The following is a 19,690-nucleotide window of genomic DNA, read 5'->3' as shown; positions in this document are numbered from 1 at the left end:
GCACATTTATGTTAACCTTCACTCTACAGATAAAAGCCTCCCTTCCTGTGAAACCAAGCTGGAAGTGCATACCAGCATGCCTTGTAGCACGCCATATGCCTCTGGTACTGGGAACTTACGGTACTGAAACATGGAACAGACCACAGCGATGTGATCAGTCCTCCTGAAGTGGCTGTGGGCAGGAAGAGGATTCTGTAAACATCTAAAGGGTTGGCCACTGTACAATACCTGGGATAATAACAGGTCAAGGAGAGAACTACTGCCTTTCCACTGCTTTTAGCTTTTTGACTGAGTCCAAAGTCAAGGTGCAGAAATCAGACCTCTGGCAAGGTAGCACAGAGGCTCCCTGTAACAGGCAACTGGGGAAGGTCTTCAGAAGGGAGGACACCCTGGAGCTTGCCAGCTGACTGGATCTGCACGCTGTGAGCTGGGAATCACTGGGAAAGCCCTAAGAAATCCATAGCCCAACACAGCTCCAGTTTCCCCAAGTAACAGGCAGAGTTGGACTCTGATGAGTTGGTGGGGTTTTGTGTTTTTTGTTTTTTTTTTTTTCCTTTTTTTTAAATTATGTGATACAGTAAAACATTTTTAAAGTACTTGTTATTCTCACATTGTCCTTGTTACCATTTATTATGTGAGTGCATGTATTTAAAAAGTTTTTTAAAAGTCTTCAAGCTAGGTCATGCTGACCTGAACTTTCTGGAATGTTACTCCGTGAAACATTTTTATTGTTTAATCCTCTAAGGGTCTTACTTTAGCACAATGGGCTCTTCGCTTCTGCACATAATAGGTTTGGTTTTGCTGCAAATGTTCAGCAGCATTCCTGCTTTTCCAATTTTACTATTTCTAACAGAAATGTTGGCTGGGTGTTATTAATAACATCCAGCACAAGATATTATAAGCACTTAAAGGACCCAAATCACCTCCCAGAAGGCCATGAAGGTACTTAGGAGATCAATCTCCTGCTGAGGGCTGTATGAACAGGATCACCCTGTTCAGGGCTGTGTGGGGGGACCCCAGATGTGCCTACTGGCACACTTTGTTCCCAGAGGGACTGTGCAGTGACCACTCCTGACAGACAGACATCCAGCTTCCATGCATCTGCAAGTTCAGTGCCCCAAAGAGGCCTCCACCCTGGGTGCATTCATTGCCCCAGGTGAGTGGCTGGGTGCTGGGGCCTGCTGAAGGTTGGATGAACTCTGTCACGACGACTCACTCAGTCACAACAAAGTGACACTAAACCATTCCTGGTAGGCCAGGAGGCACAGGTTATGTAGAGGAAACGCCCAACTCCTGCCCCACATGGGGACTGGGGGCAGAAGGGCCATGTGGGACCCCAAGGGGCTGGTTGTTAGTAATGGCTCCTCCAGCGCCACTTCCTCACAGCATGGCCACCAGTGTGCCTCCACTCCTACTCCCACGGCAATAGTCTACAAGCTCTGTGTCAGGCACCCAATGGGTTCAATAAATCATTTGGACAATTCTAAGAAATCGAGCATGGATGGTGCTCACACAACAGCCACCTCCACAACAGAGGAGGTCTCCCCATGGCAGACCAAGGTGTTCAGCCAGCAGCCCATACAGATCAGGTGCTGTGACTGCCCTCTTTGTAACAGGCATTGGGTCTCAGAACTTCTTTTTTCCTCTGATGCTGCAGCCATGGTGATGCCACATGAAAGTTGTACAGCCACTCTTCATTGGCACTTCACCTAATCACGGTGTGCTACCACCACGTCACACTCTTCAGCCTTGCTCAACAGCATTGGCAGTGCTCCAGTTCAGCTTCCAAGCAAACTGGAACTCGCCCCTGCCCTCCATTGTCAGAGCAGTGGGTAAAGAAAACATTACAATGAAGTGACAGGAGCTGTTAGACACTTTTTAGGATGGGAGAACTGCAAAGCACAAGCTGGGTTCCATAAAAGAGCAGTCCCTATCTCCTTATTCTCTATAACTACAAAAAAAAAATAAATAAATCACCCTTCTGTTAGGTATATGCAGGCCTGTGTCAATGGAAATAACATTCAGAGTATGAACTGAGGTTTCTAAACAGGCTCCCACAGATGTTGTAAGATGGATAAAGTAAGAAGGGATTTTTTTCAGCCATGTGAGGGCAAAGACAAGTGCTGAGCAAGCAAACAGACAGCAACAGGCCACTTTATACATCCGATAGTCTGTTTGCTAGGCCTTCTGGACTTGCTGTGCAGAGGACTGTTGTGCAGAAGCAGGATGGACTACAGCGTTCTGACCTTGCACTTCTGTTCATCTGTACAAAACCATTGCAAGACTTACAATGTGAAGAGCAGATCCTCAGGCCAACATGCGTCACGTCATGGCACACCCGCATCCCTCTCTCAGTGCACTATATTGCTGGCTAATATAGACATACACCCATTGAGAAGATGTAACCGGCAATGCCCTTCTCACTACTTCAAAGCCTTAAAATCCCAATTTACAGAGGAAATGAAATGGCCTCCTTCTCACTGCACAGTGCAGCCTCTGGCATCATGTAAGATAATATTTCTTCTGATCCTCTGCAATTGGTTTTACTGTGCCTCTAGTATTAAAAGTATTCCAGAATAAATCTTCTCTCCTTATCTGAGCATAAAGCACTCCTTAAGGTTACTTTGGTTTACACAGAACTTTTTCTGCCTTAGTCTCAGAGCAGCTCTGACAAGGCCTGCTACTCTATTCTGTGGGAATTGTGTTGGTATGTTCCCCAGATCTCTAAATCATTGGAAAAATGGCTGAACCTTCCTACTTCCAGATTTTTTTTCACATTTAGCCTCTTTTTTACATCTTTCTTGCACAGAAGGACCAGTTAGACCAAATACCAAATACCTTCTTCCTGTGCCTCAACCCTGCTGGGCCTTCAAGATGGTTACACAAACTTGCCAGTAATTTTGTCTTGCTGTTGGCATTTCACGCCTCTTGACTATTTAGGAATTGTTTGGTAAGTAATTAAAAACACACTTAACAAAAAAAATCTCTTAACTACAATTACCTATCCTTAAATAGCACCTAAGACACACAGACCTTGTAAAATGAGGCCTGACTGCAAATCCTTTTATCTTAACCCTTCCTTCAGCCCTGGGTTAAATTATCATGCATAAAGAAGGCATCCTTTCCTGCTTTCTGTCTCCAGTCTGGTCTTCCACAGCATCACACTAGGCTTACCACAATCCTGACAGTGAAATTCTCTGTTAAAGACCTTGTTTTTCTTGGTCCCTGTGCCCAGCCAGGCTTCTGCTTACTATTTTCAGGGATGAGACGCAATAAGAAATAATAGCTGCAGATCATTGTCGGACAGATTTTCAAATATGTTTCCTCAACCAGATGTTGAGCTCTGGCTAAGAGAGCAATAACCTAAAGTACAGTGGGTCAATACAACAAATGGTGAAGTCCCTAAAAAGAAATGTTGCTGAATAGAAGAAGAGGCTTAAATTAAAAACGATACATTATAATCCCTCACAAAAATTTCAGTTCAAATAGTTACACTTTCACCCAGCAAACAGCTGTATAATATATATTCAAATACCAGCAACTTGTTCTGTTTCTACTTTTCCCAGCAACTTACGGTCTGTACCATTATCCTTTAAGGGATACATTCAGACTTTTCAACTTTGCCACATTAAGACACATGTGAAGTGTCTTCAAAAATACTCATCAAAAAAAAAATCTTGGCAATCGCAAAATGTACCTTCTTAGAGATGGAAACATGATAGGACTTTAAAGCACTCCTGGCATGGGTTTATCAGGCCCTCAACAGGATATTGCTTCTGCTGAAGTCACCCAGGCTGGCATGCACATGCAAGACATATGATTCTCCTATTGGTGAGCCACACAGGAATTTTCATTGATGACATCAAATATCTGACATACGGGAACTTTTCAGAACCACTCGTGGCAGCACACAGGGCAAGGTGAACCAGAGACAGAGCAAGGAGCAAACATATGCAAAAATAAAAATTTAAATTTAAAAAAAAAAAACTTTTTTCCACTCAGTCTTAGTAGACAGTATCTGTAAGTCTTCCACAAGCTTTGTATTGGAAAGATATGTATTCTGAGTGCCTGCATTTCATAAGATCCCACAGAAATGAGGTCTACTTATCTCTACAAAGACTGTAACCATCATACAGGTGGGCTCTAACCTTTCGCCTGGAAGCCAGTTCTTCTGATGCCAGTCATTTCAGTAAGACACTGTGGCAAAATACGTAGACAGAGGTGTTGTTTTGTACATAAGTACAAAACATGAAACAAATGGCTTTCACAAGGATTATATTTACTCGGGAGAAAGTAATCCACTCCTTAAAACATTTTATTATGACAATGTGAAGTAGTTGGTTTTAATGATGTTTGACTTTTGTTGTAGAAATCCTCTTTTCACAAGCATTACATATTGTTCTATCTTGACTTTGAAAGGACTGATCCAACAGCTCTGTTTGTTACACTGATGTTTTAGGTTGTGCAGTTTGAAACTGAAACTTTTTGTTCCTCGTCTGCTTGCTGCCTTTTTTGCTGGAATGCACACACAAAACAGCCTTACCAAGCCTCCACACACTTCAGAAAGTCAGCGTGATTCCTGGAGCACGGCACGGTCAGTTTCCCAAAACGATTGCAACAAACCTAGAGCTAGCATCCGTTCCAGGCAAGGAGGGACCTCACTAATAAGTGAGAGGATAGGCTGACTAACACCAGCTATTTTAGAAATAGGCTGTGCCTATCTATTTCCATGAACGTGGACATTGATTGCCCCGCAATCTCCTCAGTGCTGCTAATGGAAGTGTGCAACAGATAGGGGCAACAGGAATGTTGACAAGGACAAATGAGCTCTGGTTGCCAGTCATGAGCCAAGCTTTCGAAGCAGTTAATGTTTGTCTAATAGCCAGTTATAGCTCCTGAAGCTTTAGAAATACCAAATATAAACCTTAACATAATACCAATAAATCATATGACTATGTAAATAAGGAAGCCAGAAAGCTGCAATGCTCCCACTCTCCCCACTGCAGGGAGGATTATTCTGCCTATTATTAGGCACCTGTTCATATTTACCACATCATTACCATGATCATTACCCGATCATTTATTCTAAAATATTGGGTGATTCTGCTGTTTTACCCACCTTGCCTGAATCAATTTAGTCTTCATGACACATGATTAGCTCAGCTGGTCTGCACTTGGTTTCATTCTGTGACATCCAATCTATTCTCTACTCAGGGTTTGTTTTATGTCACATTGTTAAGATGACTTTATACGCTGTGTATTTTTGTTGACAGCCAAAGATTTGTAATGTGCCACACCAAGGTCCATTTAATAACACTTCATCAGGTTCTGATGATATGCCTTTGATATTTTGCTAAGAACAAGTCATTCGATTATTTGACATTGTTCTTCAACTGAAATATACATCGAGTTTCTTATTTCTTGCTAAGAACTCTTCAGATGCTACCTTGCCTTTCATAAACAACACAACTATGTATTTTTGTCCAATGATCTCATTTTGCCTGTATTAGACAAGTAATAATGTAGGTTTTCTCACAAAAAAATCAGCATGTGAAAATGGTTTTGTGCACAATAAGAGAAAGTAAGTTTTCTTAAACCATAAATTTCAGATTAAAAGCTTAATTTAAAATAAATCCTGACATAAGAAGATAGCTGTTCATCTCTCAACCAACAGTAACTTTGCCCTGTTGGAGCATTTTATGGTAAGAAAACTAAATAAATACAGATTTTTAAGATCTTTTTAACAAACTGGATCAGCAAGTATTATTTTGCATAACCAAAATAGCACTATACTGCACATTTAATATTTGTGTTTTGAGCATCTGCTTCCTCAGGTTTGGATGTTTCAATTTCTTTTAACTTTACCTCTGAATTTCCTTAGTATGGACAATAGTAATGTTTACACTTTTAAACTACTCAGTCTTAACTTCAAATCAAATTTGCTGAGCTATAACTTCAAATCAAAACAATTTGATATAATGTTTGTTAGTACCCTGAAGTAATAGTTGCTATCATTGGGCTGGGATCCCTCTTTTTGTAGCCAAGAGGATTAAAGTTTCGGTTCATTAACCAACTAAATTATTATTCTACCTAAATTCAGAAAACATAAATAATAAATAAAAAAGATGGTGAATACTACTATATTTACATTTTGGTAATCTCTTGTTCACTCTAAGGTAGCATAATACAAAAAGTTTCCAATGGAATATATCCTAGAGCAAAAGAGACAGAATAAAACTCTGTAACCTACCTCATATTCCCTTCCATAATGAGGAACAGATTATAAATGTGAGAAAAAATGAAGAGGAAGAGGATGGTACTGAAGAACATTGTCATCCAAGACCCGTGGTCCTCTCGAAACATTTTCAGACGGAGCAACTGACCTGTGGTATGAATATTACAAGAAACCATATTTTAGTCAGTCAGTAAACATAAATGTTTACATGATAACAAAAACAAAATAAAGTCCTAAACTGTGTCTTGTTACATCCAATTATTTCACTTTGTGTGGGGAGGACAGATTTGGTGTCAAGCAACCAATCTAGTCTTTTGCAGTTCAGCATGGACAGAGATTGTTCTTACAAAATTACAAGGTTGCTTCCCACAAACCGGTGACAAACTGATTGAGGTTTTGATTCTACAATCAAAATCATTAAACTGAACCTCTGAAGGAGTTCACATCATGTCCTGTGCTACCTGACCAAAATGTGGCTGTGGTTTCACATACACCACACAGGATTCTACGTGTTGATTAAGCAGCCTTTATTGTTTCCCTGCTCCAGCTATTAACATCTGTACCCACTGTGCTCTAATGCTGGCACAGCAAGCTGAGCAGCTATGCACAAGTGAACAAGAGTGGGGAAATAACCCATCTAGAAAAAAAAAATTACCATTTTTCTTCCTATTAATTAGGTCCACCAACCTGCTGACCTTGAGACTCAGTGAACAGTAGTGCTGCACATCTGTGTAAAAGTGGGAGGGAGTGATGGACCTGAAGGACAACTGAATAAGCCATCCCATTTTCTAGAAACTGATACATCCTAAAATTCTAAACCAAATACCACAGCAGGGAAAATCTCACAGAATTAGACCTCAAGGCAAGAGCCACATTTAGTGGCATTTGCACAATGTCCAGAGAAACAAGTCTATAAATTCAGAAGTACCTCAGGCTGTACAAATCCATTATTTGCTGCCAGACTCTTGAGCAGTAAAAACAGAGTCATTAGCTCTTTATGGTTGCCTGTCTCTTTCCAGTGATTATAGACAGAGTCAGATCAACTATCATATGAGGTGATCGAGATCTCCTCTTATGTGTTGGTCTAGCTTGTGAAAAACATGAACATAGAACAGAAGTGGAGGATTTCAGGACATTTGGGCTAATGAGAAAAAGAGATGTGCTTTTCTGAGCAGGTGACTGCAGGACCAAAGATGATTCTTGCTTAAGCCCAAAGTACACATGTATAGATGGTAAATAAATAATCAGCCTTCCTCACAACAAAACTGAGATAATACTGTGCAATCTCATTGCTCCCCGCTTTTGTGAGGTTATACAGAGCTGGCACATGTTCTTGTCTGCTACCCATTTAATGGCAGCATCTGAAACCCTGAACAAGTCTGAGCTTCTTGAAGTACATCAGGGGGCATAGACTCCAGTTCTACTGAAGTGTTCAGCTGGGGTCACCTCACCAGTGATACACACCAGGCAAGTGCCATCAGATTTAGAGTCAGATTCGAATTCTACCAGAGACATCTTGTTATGTTACATACAAATCATTTACCCTCTGCACTCAGCTCCTTGATCCACAAAATGGAAGATAATAATATTCTTTTTCTTACGGTGTTGACTTTTGCTACATTATACCACAAGACCCCAAAATGATTAAGCCCATAGGTGGTAACATAAAATAAATAAATAAAACGACAACAAGAACAACTAAACAACCAACCAAACAAAAAAGTGTCACAAATCAGAATAGAGCTTATAGCCATACTTACAATGTAATTATTATTCATTTCCTAGCCAGAAATGTACACCAAATGCTATCACTGCATCACAGAAAATTAAATGTTCCCTAGAGTATCTGAGCTGATTGTTTCTTACGGTAATGTTCTTGTCATTTCACAAATGTAATGTTACACATTTGTCAGAGCAAGACTGATTTTCTTGTCCTACCACAGAAGTCTTAATGCAGTACAACACTCTCCTCATTCTTTGTAGTTTACACTTGGTTTCAATGGTTCCTATTGAGCAAGGGCTATTTATTTTCGGTAATCAAAGATTTGAACAGAAGTCAGTGAGTAGTGGTGGAAAGTTCTAGAACTATTTTTTCAGTGCTTGACTCCCAGCAAGATCAACACCTAGCATCCCAGCAGGGATTTCAAAAGGACTTTGTACCAACAGGTAATATTTAACATGTTTAGCAGCAATATAGTTGCCATCATTTTTACTGATAAGGCAATATAAGAAAGACTGATCAACTACCAAGCAGTTTTTTAAACTAAAATTTGCCAAGTGCTGAGTAATAATGCCTCACTGCAATATTGCAAAATAAGACCCTAGAGTCCTCATTTTTTCACCACTCACACACAGAGAAAAATCTCAGTTCCTTTAGCACATTTTTTTCTGTATCCTATTTGCAAATATTACACACTGAATATGAAATCTAAAGGAAAAAAGAGAGAATGCAACATCAATTTACCAATAACAGTATTTAAGAGAAGCTGAGAAAGATTACAGACCACTACAACTCAATTCCAATGTTAAAAAGAGTTACTGACTCATACATCATCTTTCTCTTCATCAGCTTAAGAAAGCCTTTCTCCTGTGAAGTATTTGAAGTAAAAGTATGTCCCCTGACATATGTTATGTGCTTCCCTGATTTCATTAAGACAGCAAAGTAGAAGCCTGTCTAAAATCTGGTACTGTTTTAAATAGTTAGATGTAGGTGCTTTAATCATGTGATGTGATATACCTCTCTCTTCATTCTGCAGAGGATGCATTTTTCAAAGCACACTAGTATGTCTTGTCACTTGGAAAAAAAGCTCTCCTTACTCTCATCGTAGGTAATAGGAGAAACTTTTGTCACGTTTTCTTCAGGAACGTATTTTTCCTGGGCTAGTTTTCCTTTTCTTTCTTGTCCTCTTACTTTGTTTCTCTCTGTCCTTCACTGTCGTAAACACATCAGTTTCTCACCTCCTTGTCCTGTCACCCATTAGCCTTTTCACTTCTCCAAACAGTTTCATTCTGCCCAGTTTCCAGATCTTTACATCTACCCTTATTGCTCCTTTCCTCTTCTAAACCTCTCTCAGTCTCATCCAGCCCATTCATTTCCTAAAACAAAGATACATATCCAAGCTCTGCAGGGGGGCAAGAGTAGCACAGGTCCACTGCCCAGTTCAGCAGAAGGGCAGCAGTGACAGGGATTCTGGAAGTGAAGGAGGGGCAAGAAAAGGAAAGTGCAAACACACACATACATGCCCCAGGCCTCTCCACTCTTCTCTTTCATGTTATCAATGATGAAAGCCCCAGACCAAGCCAGACTGTGGATTTGTAGTAAGTCCCTTTCCCTGAAAAGCAAGTGGAGGCTGCTATGGTAATAGCAATTTGTCTCGACGGATTGAGAGGAGGGGCATAATGATGAAATGATCTCTCTCTTACAGTTTGACATTTGCTCTATGAAGAGCTGCCATTGCATATGGAATACTACTGAAACCGTGGATTAAAACCAGTACTTGCAAAACAGAGTGGTGATTTTAGAAGATCCCGATTAATGGAGAGAAAAACCAGAGCCTGGAATCTAGACTTCTGTAAAATAGATAATTACAGCAGTCCTAAAACAGGTAAGAGAAAGAGTTATTACATATTCATCCCACCTGTATTCTCTACAGAAATATATATTTATTTATTTTACTTAGCTACTGCACACTGATTAGTACATACGCATATAAATTTCGTATTATTTAAAGTATTTTTTTTTATAAATATTGCCTCTGGTAGGAAAATTCTTAAACATTATCTAACACTCTACTGTAGTTAATGTTTGCCATATGGGATTTCATTAACCCTCAAGTAAGTACATGAGCATAATTTTTAATGAAAGAAATAGTAGCTTAATCACAATACAGATTGAGTCATTAGGAAGAAAAGAATTGGCTATCAGTACAATGTACTTATCTCACTGCATACAAATACAGCTTTATATTACTTACTGTCCCCAGTGTATTCTTTTTATATATAATGAGCTAAAAGGGTACACTTTGAGAACATACGTAACAGAAGTAGATTGGTATGTGAATAGGCAGAAGTGTGGAAAACCTATACATGGTAACCATATAAAATTCTTAGAATAATCCAAACAAAACAGCAGCTGTAAAATCAGGATATATACTATATGTCTTTACTATAAAGATTAGCAAGTAAAAAGGAGCAAGGGACAAAGAGAAAGTGGATAAGGAACAAAACTACATAAAATAAACTGTTAATTCAGCTTAATCTTTACTTCAAGACAAATTAATCTCTTATTACAACCTTGTTACAAATGTCAAAAAATAAAAACAAACAGGTATGATGTGGAAGAACGGTTCCTAGGATATATTTACTCATATCGAAGTAAATACTTTAAAAATAAACAAACTCATTAAACATAATGGAACTTTGGAAGTACAAGTCAAATGCCATATAAATGATTAATAATGATAAACTGTGAGCTACAATTAGCTGTATACATAGATTAGATTCTCTTCAATGATACAATGCTTCTTAGGTCCAAAAGGAGTTTCATCAAAAATTTATTTTTTTAATCAACTTCAAGACTTTGGAGGCCGTATCACAGGTACAAGGAGAACAGAGTGAAGTAGAGACTTCATGATTTAGGACACTGCAACAAACCAGGAAAGATATCAGCTCATCAGTCACGGCCAGCATAGTGAGCCACAGTAAGTCAACTTATATTCAGATCAGGTCTTACATCTTCTATATAATCAAAAGCATTAAGAAATATGACTTCTTCTAGAAGGAGAAACTCTCTGGACTTTGTTACAACTTGCAGATGCTGCTAGAGGAAAATGACAAAGGAGCTTGTAGATAGTTATTGTTAGAGAGTCACAGATCTAAGCCATATCTCTTTCAGGTCCAGGAAATGAGACAACCCAATAGACAGATAGAAAAACTGAGTCTATAGGTCACTGTTCTAAAATTAAAACCTTTCTAGCAACCTTATATCCATAGCCCATAAGACAGCTGGATTCATTATACTGCTTCTTAAAGGAGCACCATACAATTCCTACGCATGACTTTAGCACACTTCCTTGTCTTAATTATGGGTGCTGGAGCTCATAAACTTCAACTCTTTCTTGGTCATATGACTGATATTTTAATGTCAAGGCCTTCATCAAATAAAGACATTCCTTTAATTTTGGATGACCCATCATGTGATTGATCTTTCTGTCCATTTAGTGTTCCTGGCTATCTCCATCAACAGCTGAAACTGTTTAGCTGGAAAATTAACCACAAAAATGTGTATTTTAAGCTTTGAAAGCCCAAATTCTGGCAAATCTGTTCTTAGTCAGCCACTAACAACATACACATCTCCTCACCTGTCACAGGATAATGTCATGGTGTTGTTGCTCATTCTGCCACTGCTAAGATGCGTGTATGCACGTTGGCTGGCTTTGCTTAAGAATACATGGACTTAACAGTGAACAAAGTAATGTTCAGGAAAATAAAGTTTTCTTAAACTACAGATGCAAAATATTGGACTTGAACTGTGAAGATGCTGTAGTCACATCTGGTAGCTTGAGTTAGTTTGTTAATGCTAAGGAAGTAGACAGAAAGCTTGCCATTGTCTGATAAAATAAAAAGTCACTGCTGAAATCATTACAGCATATATGCTGATCTACTGGACATCAGTGTAGCTCCAGTAGTCTCAAGACATGGTCTTGAGTATGCTGACTGTGTCTACTCAGGTACAGTGAAACTGGGTCTTGACTGTAGAGAAGGCTTCAAATTCTGATGGAAGACCACGAGTTCTTGTTACAGCACTAAGTTGGGAGTCAAACCCCTTTCTGTTCTTCTCCTGCTCATTACATCTCTTCAGAAAAGGTTATATTTCCTTCTGAACCTGTTTGATTGTATCCAACCTGTTTGCTAGGCTGTAAGTCATTCACACCGATTGCAATGCATAGTGTTTCAGAAATCTAGTCTTGGTTATGGCTTCTAAGCTCTACTATAATACAATGAATAAGTAAGAGACAGTGAGAACCTTTTAGAAAATCCAAATATAAACCCCAAGGTTCATGGGGTTCATGGAAAAAGCCTACAGAGATTCACAGGAAATTCAAAGAATATGGAGAAACAACATAGGAAAATGAAAATATATTTTCTAATGTGACTCTGAGCTCCAAATGAATCTTAACACGCTGTGCAGTTCCAGCACCTCCAGATACATAGCTCCATATATAGCTCATCCCAGAGTGCAGTCTAGTAAACTGAAGGTGACAAAGGGAACAGGGGATTTATTAGTTCCAGTCTGTAATTGCCTTAGTGCAGTCACAGGGCTACACATCCAGGCTTCATCCAGCCAGCTTAGAGCAAAGTGGAGCAGGTGGCACAGCTGTCTGCCTCCCTCCATTCAGACCTACCTACAGTCCTCTTCCAGGAACGTGATGGGATCAGGAATCCCTGGCATTACAACTACCTCATGCAGCTATGGCCTTGTTGTTTGTAGGCAGTTCAGAGCTTATTTATACTGACGACACAAATGGAATTGAGTGCTTACTGCCTTCATTCATAGCTATCCAAATGGAAGGCAGAGAGGTGGGAAATACAACAAAATTCAAAGCACACATGGTGTCTAGCCAGGATGATTTTAGGAAAAAATAACTTTCCTATACATATTAAAATTCCTTTTAACTGAACACATTGTAAAGCAAATGTTACTTAACTCTGTTGTACCTATTAGGGTGACTACATATTAAAGAATTTACAAGGTCATCTCATAAATTTTAGTTGAAGAAAAAAATGTATACAAAGTTTGATATTCACAAACACTACGGAAAAACACATAGGTAAAGAGTACAGTTATCCCAGGTTAAAGTACAGTGTTTCAAGACTTAACAAAATACATTTAACAAAATACATTTAGAGAGCAAACATTTCCCACCTGTAAAATACACTGGGAGTTGAACATATGGCTTTCTATCTTTCTGGAAAGTCATTTGACTGCTTTCATTGCTGAGCTTCTAGAGAAACAACTTTTCTTCTTAATTTTATTCGGTACAGCCTGAACTAACTTTTTGCAAGTTCACTGGGTAAATTTGCAAAGCTCAATAATGCAGTCTCTATTTAGCAGGTCATCACAGCAGCTCTTACGTGTTATATTCTGACCTATGTCTGTGTACACACCTTCGGAAAAGTCATATTGTGTTAAGGAATACCTGTCTTCCTATCAAACATTGTTGTGGATTCTGAGCTATAAATGGCTGTTTTTACGGCCATCAAATAAGTTCCAACTTGGACAAACCTTACAGATTAACATCTCCTTCATCGTTCGGAGCAAGGTTCTAGAAACATGACAAACCGAAATTGGTGACAGCTCACTCTAGCAAAACGTTCCAGCCTTTGTTTGTTTTTGCGTTGTTTTATTAAGAGTCCAAAATCTTTGAGATTAAAGGTAAGTCTTCACAAGTGTAAAAACCTTGCTTAAAAAAAAACACACTGCAGATTTATATTCCTGATTATCCATAATAGGAGTTGATACAAACTGGACAATAAAGACTGAGACAAAATGAGTTCTTTCTAAGCCTGCCAAAACACCCATGTTTGTGGTCTGGGACATTCGTTTGAGAAGAACCCCAGAAAAAACACCAACAAAGCAGCTTGTTCATTGCTTTGGATGGAAAGGTTGGTGTCGCCTTCAGCGCAACCAGGATTTCATCCTGATTTGGTTTGTTTCTGTCTTATGGCCCTCAGCCACAGCCCACTGCACAGCTGCCCACATCACAAATGCCTCTAGGCCCCGTATTGGTACCTAAGGCAGTCAAAGCAAGGATGGAGCGAGCCTGGGCAGTTACTGCCCTTCTGTCCTCCTGTCCTCCCCCCTGCTGTCTCCAAAGCTAGACACGGATACATCAGTGGGCTGTTACTACAGGTGCATGCTTTTTTTCTCTCATCTATCATGCACTACACTAAATATTAGATGGGAAAGAATATGAGGGTTTTTATAAAAGCCTGGGATGTGTTGCTGTAAAGTAAGATTGTTGCCTACGTGGAATTTGCATTTTTTCAGCTAGAGAGCTTGTACATTACACCTTATTCTGAATCCTTCTGCCAGTTCAAAAATACTGAAATTAACTTTTAAATTAAGTTTTTAGTTGTAAATTCAACATATTTAATTACATTTTTATTTAAAGTCTGTTGGTCTCTTTTTCCTCTTCAGGCATACTCTATGGACAGACGATGAACAGCACATGCATTATTTTCATTTGCAACACCAATTCTAAGCTGGAGTGGTACTGTTACTTGCTGATTCTGGTTTGCTTTTTCATTTTGTTAGTGGGATTTCTAGGCAACATACTTGCCCTACGACATTATGTGTACTGCAGGAAGACATGGACTACTAACAGCATATTTCTGTTTAATTTGGCACTGTGTGACTTCACTTGGATTCTCATGGCACCTTTTTCAGTATACTATAGTCTCCAGAGGTTAGAAGACTATTCCAGTCAAACGTTTTATCACATCATAAGAATGTTTTTTAGTATTAATATCTACGGAAGTGTCTGCTTCCTGACATTCATCAGTTTTGACAGATACATAGGTGCTGTCCATCCTATCAGTTCATTAACGTGGTGGGACAAAGGAAAGGCCACGTCTTGTACTATTGCTGTATGGATCTTCATAGTCACTGCATCGGTGCCAGAGATCTGTTTCACAATTGAAATCGGAAGACAACATGACAGCACAAATTCTCAGGATAGCACTGGAGGAACTTTACAATTTGCCGTGCCATTTGTACTCTCCAAGATTGTCTTGAGATTCCTAATTCCAGTCACAGTCATCTTTACATGCTATATGTTGACCCTCAAAGCATTGCTACAACTCAGTAAACGCCAGCAAAGAAGGAACAGAATTATTAGGCCTTTTTTACTGATCTCAGCTGCTATGATTTTATTTGCTGTTTGTTTCACACCTTATCATGTCATGATGATGGTGATACTAATTTACAGAATTACTTGTCAGGCACCCTGTGGGAGCACAAATACATTGCTTGCTGTTTATCAGATCACAGAGATCATCTGCAGCATCAGTAGTTGCCTTGACCCAATCATTTTTACAGTAGCAAATAAGACATTCTACCAAAGAATGAAAGACATAAACTGTCATCCCAAACGCCAGTGCTGCTGTTGTCTGACACAAAAGGTAAGGGACATCATTCTGTCCCCAAGAACGGTGACTTAAATGTCAATCTACAAAGACACGCATCTCTTCCTACCCGTTTGGCTTTGTACCATTAGACCGGTTTAAAATTTCATCTCCTGTATAGCACAGCAATCTCCTGAGTAAGCAAGAACAGACAGCAAGGCAGCGTAAAACTTAACATGTAAATCAACTGCAAAAGAAACCCTAGCAACTCCTGGCTTTCCAGAACTGGCATTTTAAATATCATTGTTATAAATATATCTTAATTTATTGTGGCATAGCACTTCTTCCGTGTACGTACATGTGATATGGAATGAACAATGAATGAAAGCTCTAAGCAGCTACTTTAGTTCTTGGCCAGAAAAATGCCAAGCACACTGTGTTGAGGAGTCTTCTTATAGCTTCTATTAATTATTTTTTCATATGTTCATAAGTGCTGTTGTGGTTGGACTGTGCAATTAATAAGAATCATGATGCTAACGGCTGAACTTCTTGAGCGTTTGTAGAGAGGCTTTCTGTAAGTACCTAATTTTAATTCTGTAAGTACTTATAGAGTAGAGTGCACTAGAGTTCCTCTGGCACTGCCAGTGGAACCTCATTAACCTGGATAAATTCAACAGATTTCCAAAAACAAACAAACAAAATAATAAGGTAACATCCCTAAGGATAGTCAGAGCCATAGTGAGTCTGATCTGAAGCAAACAAACACCAAGTTGTTTGCCAGTGAACTCTGAACTCATCAACAGGGAGAAGCGTGCAAAGGAAAAGTTCTGAAGTACAAAGGGGGCTGAGCTGCAAGAAGCGTAAGAGACACTGCTCTCTTATAAAGAGTGCTTTTTTTCTTGTTCATTTAGGCTCTTAGCATCAGCTTCAGGGCAGCCTGAGGTAATCAGTCGAGAGTGGGCTTTGCTAATTAAAACAGTAAAATTTATAGTCATTGAAGAACGTCCATCTGTCTTCAGTAGTCATTAAATATGTGTTCTCCCAACATACACAGGCAAGGTCATGCTTCATATTCAACCACCTGCTTTCTTGCCAAGAAATACCTTAACTATAAAAGCCTATATATTACTAAGCCTACTAACTTTATTTTCAGAAATTAGTGACAAAGTACTTTTTAATATACCTTCTCTAGTATACTATTTTTTTTATTCCCAAAGTTTGAATATGATTTTGTTCTCACATCTCTATGTAAAAATAATTCTATTCTCCATTGGTATTAAATTTCACTTGTTGAATGTTTCAGTTGCATTGAGTAAATATATATGTACATAAAATACTTAGAACATTGTTTTTTCTGATTTTTTTCAACTGTGATGTGAAATGAAGAACCAGGTCCTGATAATCTGAAACACTTCAGATAGGTTTGGATGTATATAAATGAGGATCTCATAGCAAAATTGCTTGTCTATATTCTGTTCAGTGGAGTTACACATTCACCTCATCATAAATTCTGCTTTTATTCCTTTGATGACTTCTTAATCCTTAATTTTCTCATATTTTAAAGGAAAAATACTTTTTTTTTATGCATGAGTTGTCTTTTGTAAACATGACGGGGTTATTAGCAGTGCACTAACTTCCTTAAGAGAGTTTGTTAATCTCTGAACGGGCACACATCGGCGGTTATCTGCTCTAGTATATGCTCACATCGCAAACTGATACAGAAACAATGTCAATGCCATTTAGTGGCAGCGGTGCTCTCAGCATGGGAAGGGACAGAACAGGAGAGATAAGTGTGAAGCTCTGCAATAAATGAGTTTATTGCTCCCACTGGATTGCACCACCAAGTTTGTAAACAGTGAGCTATTTCCAAAACCAAACACCTGCTATTCTTATCTTCTAAACTATCTTTAAAGCTACAGATACACTGTCTCCTTCTCACTTAGGTATTGCTTTTCAACAAGTTAATTTGTCTGTAAAATTCAATGTGAAATCAAAATAAGTTTTTCTGGACACAAAGTTAAACAGAAAAGCTCAATGCAGTTCTCATTGCTTACTATCTACTATATAGATAGTAATGTTACTATTACATTATTAAGCTACTACCATTAGAAAGGTCTTCTGTTGTTAATGAGGAAATAAGCATTCAACTCAGAAGAAATTGTGAAAAACATTATCGAAGTCATTTCTTGACTTTGGAAAAAATCTATATATATATTTCTTCTTAGAATTGCAGCTTTCATAACACCTTTGAATGCAACCTGTGGTCACAAGTCCCCAAAGTTGGCAAGAATAAAATTAAAAATTTTAATTAAAGACTGGATTGAAAACCTGCAGCAAGCTCAACAATTAAAAAGCATCACAGATAACCCTTCCACAACTCACATGCAATGCCTTTTGTGAGCAGCATTAACATGGATTGCTCAGATTCTCAAGCAAAGTCATGGTTTTCACTGCCTGTGTTTCAGTGTGTAAAAAAGAAAAACTTGTCTTAGGAAATGCTTTAAAGTCAATGTGACAGTCTGACTCAAAAAGTTTTCTATAAGACAAGGAGAATTTCATTCTGGTCAGGTAATCAGAACATAAAATACATTTAACTGAAGGAGAATGACCTTTATAGTCTCTATGTGACAGAACTATGCAGAATACACATAAAAAGATGCAAAATGAGGCAAAATGAGCTGCTTTCTGCTGTCTGTCAGCATCGCCCTACCAAAGGGCTGCATGGTCCAGGGCACATCTGATGGAGGGATGCCAGAAATTGCCATCATGGTTCTGGGAGAGTATTAAGGAGCGCTGTAAGTGCTGTGCCCAGTGACCAGGAAAGGACATGGGAAGCAAAGAGGCAGGGAGCTCTTTTCCCAGGCACGAATCCTGATCTCAGCCAACTCAAAAGATAAAAATTGCCATGAAATAGCATATATCAAGATGATACAGATTTCTGCTGCATATGCTTTGATCCTCCCTGATTTCTGAGGATCTGAGAAAGAGATTCAGGCAGCATGGATGGTAGTCCTGCTCTATATGCTTCGCTGGGTAGAAGCAGGAGAAAACTGGAGACTCCTCTGGTTTATTGTATAAGGCAGGTGTCCCATGTCCTCAGTCCACAGTTCTGGGTCCATCTGTGGAACAAGGGACAGACTGTTTGGACACTGAAACGCTAATAAAAAACATTTTCTGCTTTTCTCCTTTTTGTATTCCACAGACAGAGAAATATGAAAAAAACTGTATTACAAAAGTAAATCCTTCTCTCCAAGTCTGTTTCTGTAGCTGGATGGAATTCTCCACAAACTTATAAAAGCTCACTATTGTTTTTGTCAATAAAGCCATCAATGACACACAAGGTGCTCACAGACACAAGAACGTGGGGAAGGAAAAACAAACAAACCACTTTACACCCCTGAAAAGATTATTCCCAGACAACCCCAAATAATGAAGCACAGAAGAGGAAAAAAATGAAGACATCCTAAAAAATAAATATATATATATATATATCTGTGTCACAGTGCCTCTGTTGCCTGTTCTCCCATCTCAAGCTTCTTCTACAACATGCCTTGTACTGGGTTGAGTCTATAGGCACAATCTAGTCCTTAAAGGTCATCTTTAGACACAAAATTCTTACGAAAAATCATTCACTCTTCTCCCTCTGCTGTTCAGATAGCAGTTCCTTATGATAATCAGCTGTGAATACTCCCTGGTAGCTGACAAGGCTTCTAGACATTGTTTGCCTGCTCATAAGAGATGCTATAATCAATTAAACACACTTTTTAAAAGTGTTTTTGTTCAACCAGGCTGAACTAATGTTAATGTTCTCCTGACTGAAATCAAAGGTTTTCTACAAAGTAAGAATTAAAAGGCACAAAACATCTGTTCATATTTACTTGGTCATATTTTTGTTTGGAAATAAAAGCTCCTAAAATGTTTTATTATAATATTCCACAGATAGTTTGACATACACATATAAAATCAAATAAGATTATTCCATTTTCCTACAATAAGTGAACAATAAACTGAACAGCTAAGAGCCAAAGTCAACATCTTCTATGATGACAAATATGTTGCAATACTGGTTCCTCACAGACCACTGTTTGGATTAAATCTGACGCCATGGTATCTAATTAAATGCCCAGCTGTTCTAATGAGTTTGAACACACCAGTTAACGTGGTAATAATTTATTAGCCTACAAAACTGACTGCCAGGTATGGGTAGCTTTCACGTACTATTTCTAGATTCTGAGATACTACAGTGAGGGGCATCTTTATAAGGTACTAGATGAATACAAAATGGCCCACGGCCCAAAAGGTTTGAGTACTTACACATGTGATCAACTG

The 19,690-nt window shown here is 38.8% G+C and overlaps 1 protein-coding gene across 9 annotated transcripts in view; it reads right to left on the bottom strand.

The window, feature by feature from the left end:
- The window catches only part of TMEM117 (transmembrane protein 117), a 220,366-nt gene that overhangs the window by 175,549 nt on the left and 25,127 nt on the right, over positions 1 to 19,690 (bottom strand). For 8 of the 9 annotated variants that reach the window (XM_040551590.1, XM_040551598.1, XM_040551570.1 and 5 more), the window contains one exon: positions 6,251 to 6,383. In XM_040551590.1, the coding sequence (XP_040407524.1) occupies positions 6,251 to 6,383 (133 nt within the window). Of the gene's footprint in view, positions 1 to 4,148; positions 4,198 to 6,250; positions 6,384 to 19,690 lie in introns of those variants that run through there. The other variant, XM_040551618.1, reaches the window with a different exon arrangement.

This window comes from Cygnus olor, chromosome 1, assembly GCF_009769625.2.
Source record: "Cygnus olor isolate bCygOlo1 chromosome 1, bCygOlo1.pri.v2, whole genome shotgun sequence".
In the NCBI taxonomy this organism is placed as follows: Eukaryota; Metazoa; Chordata; class Aves; order Anseriformes; family Anatidae; genus Cygnus; species Cygnus olor.
Note: the sequence above shows the minus strand (reverse complement) of the source record. Positions and strands in the feature narration are given on the sequence as shown.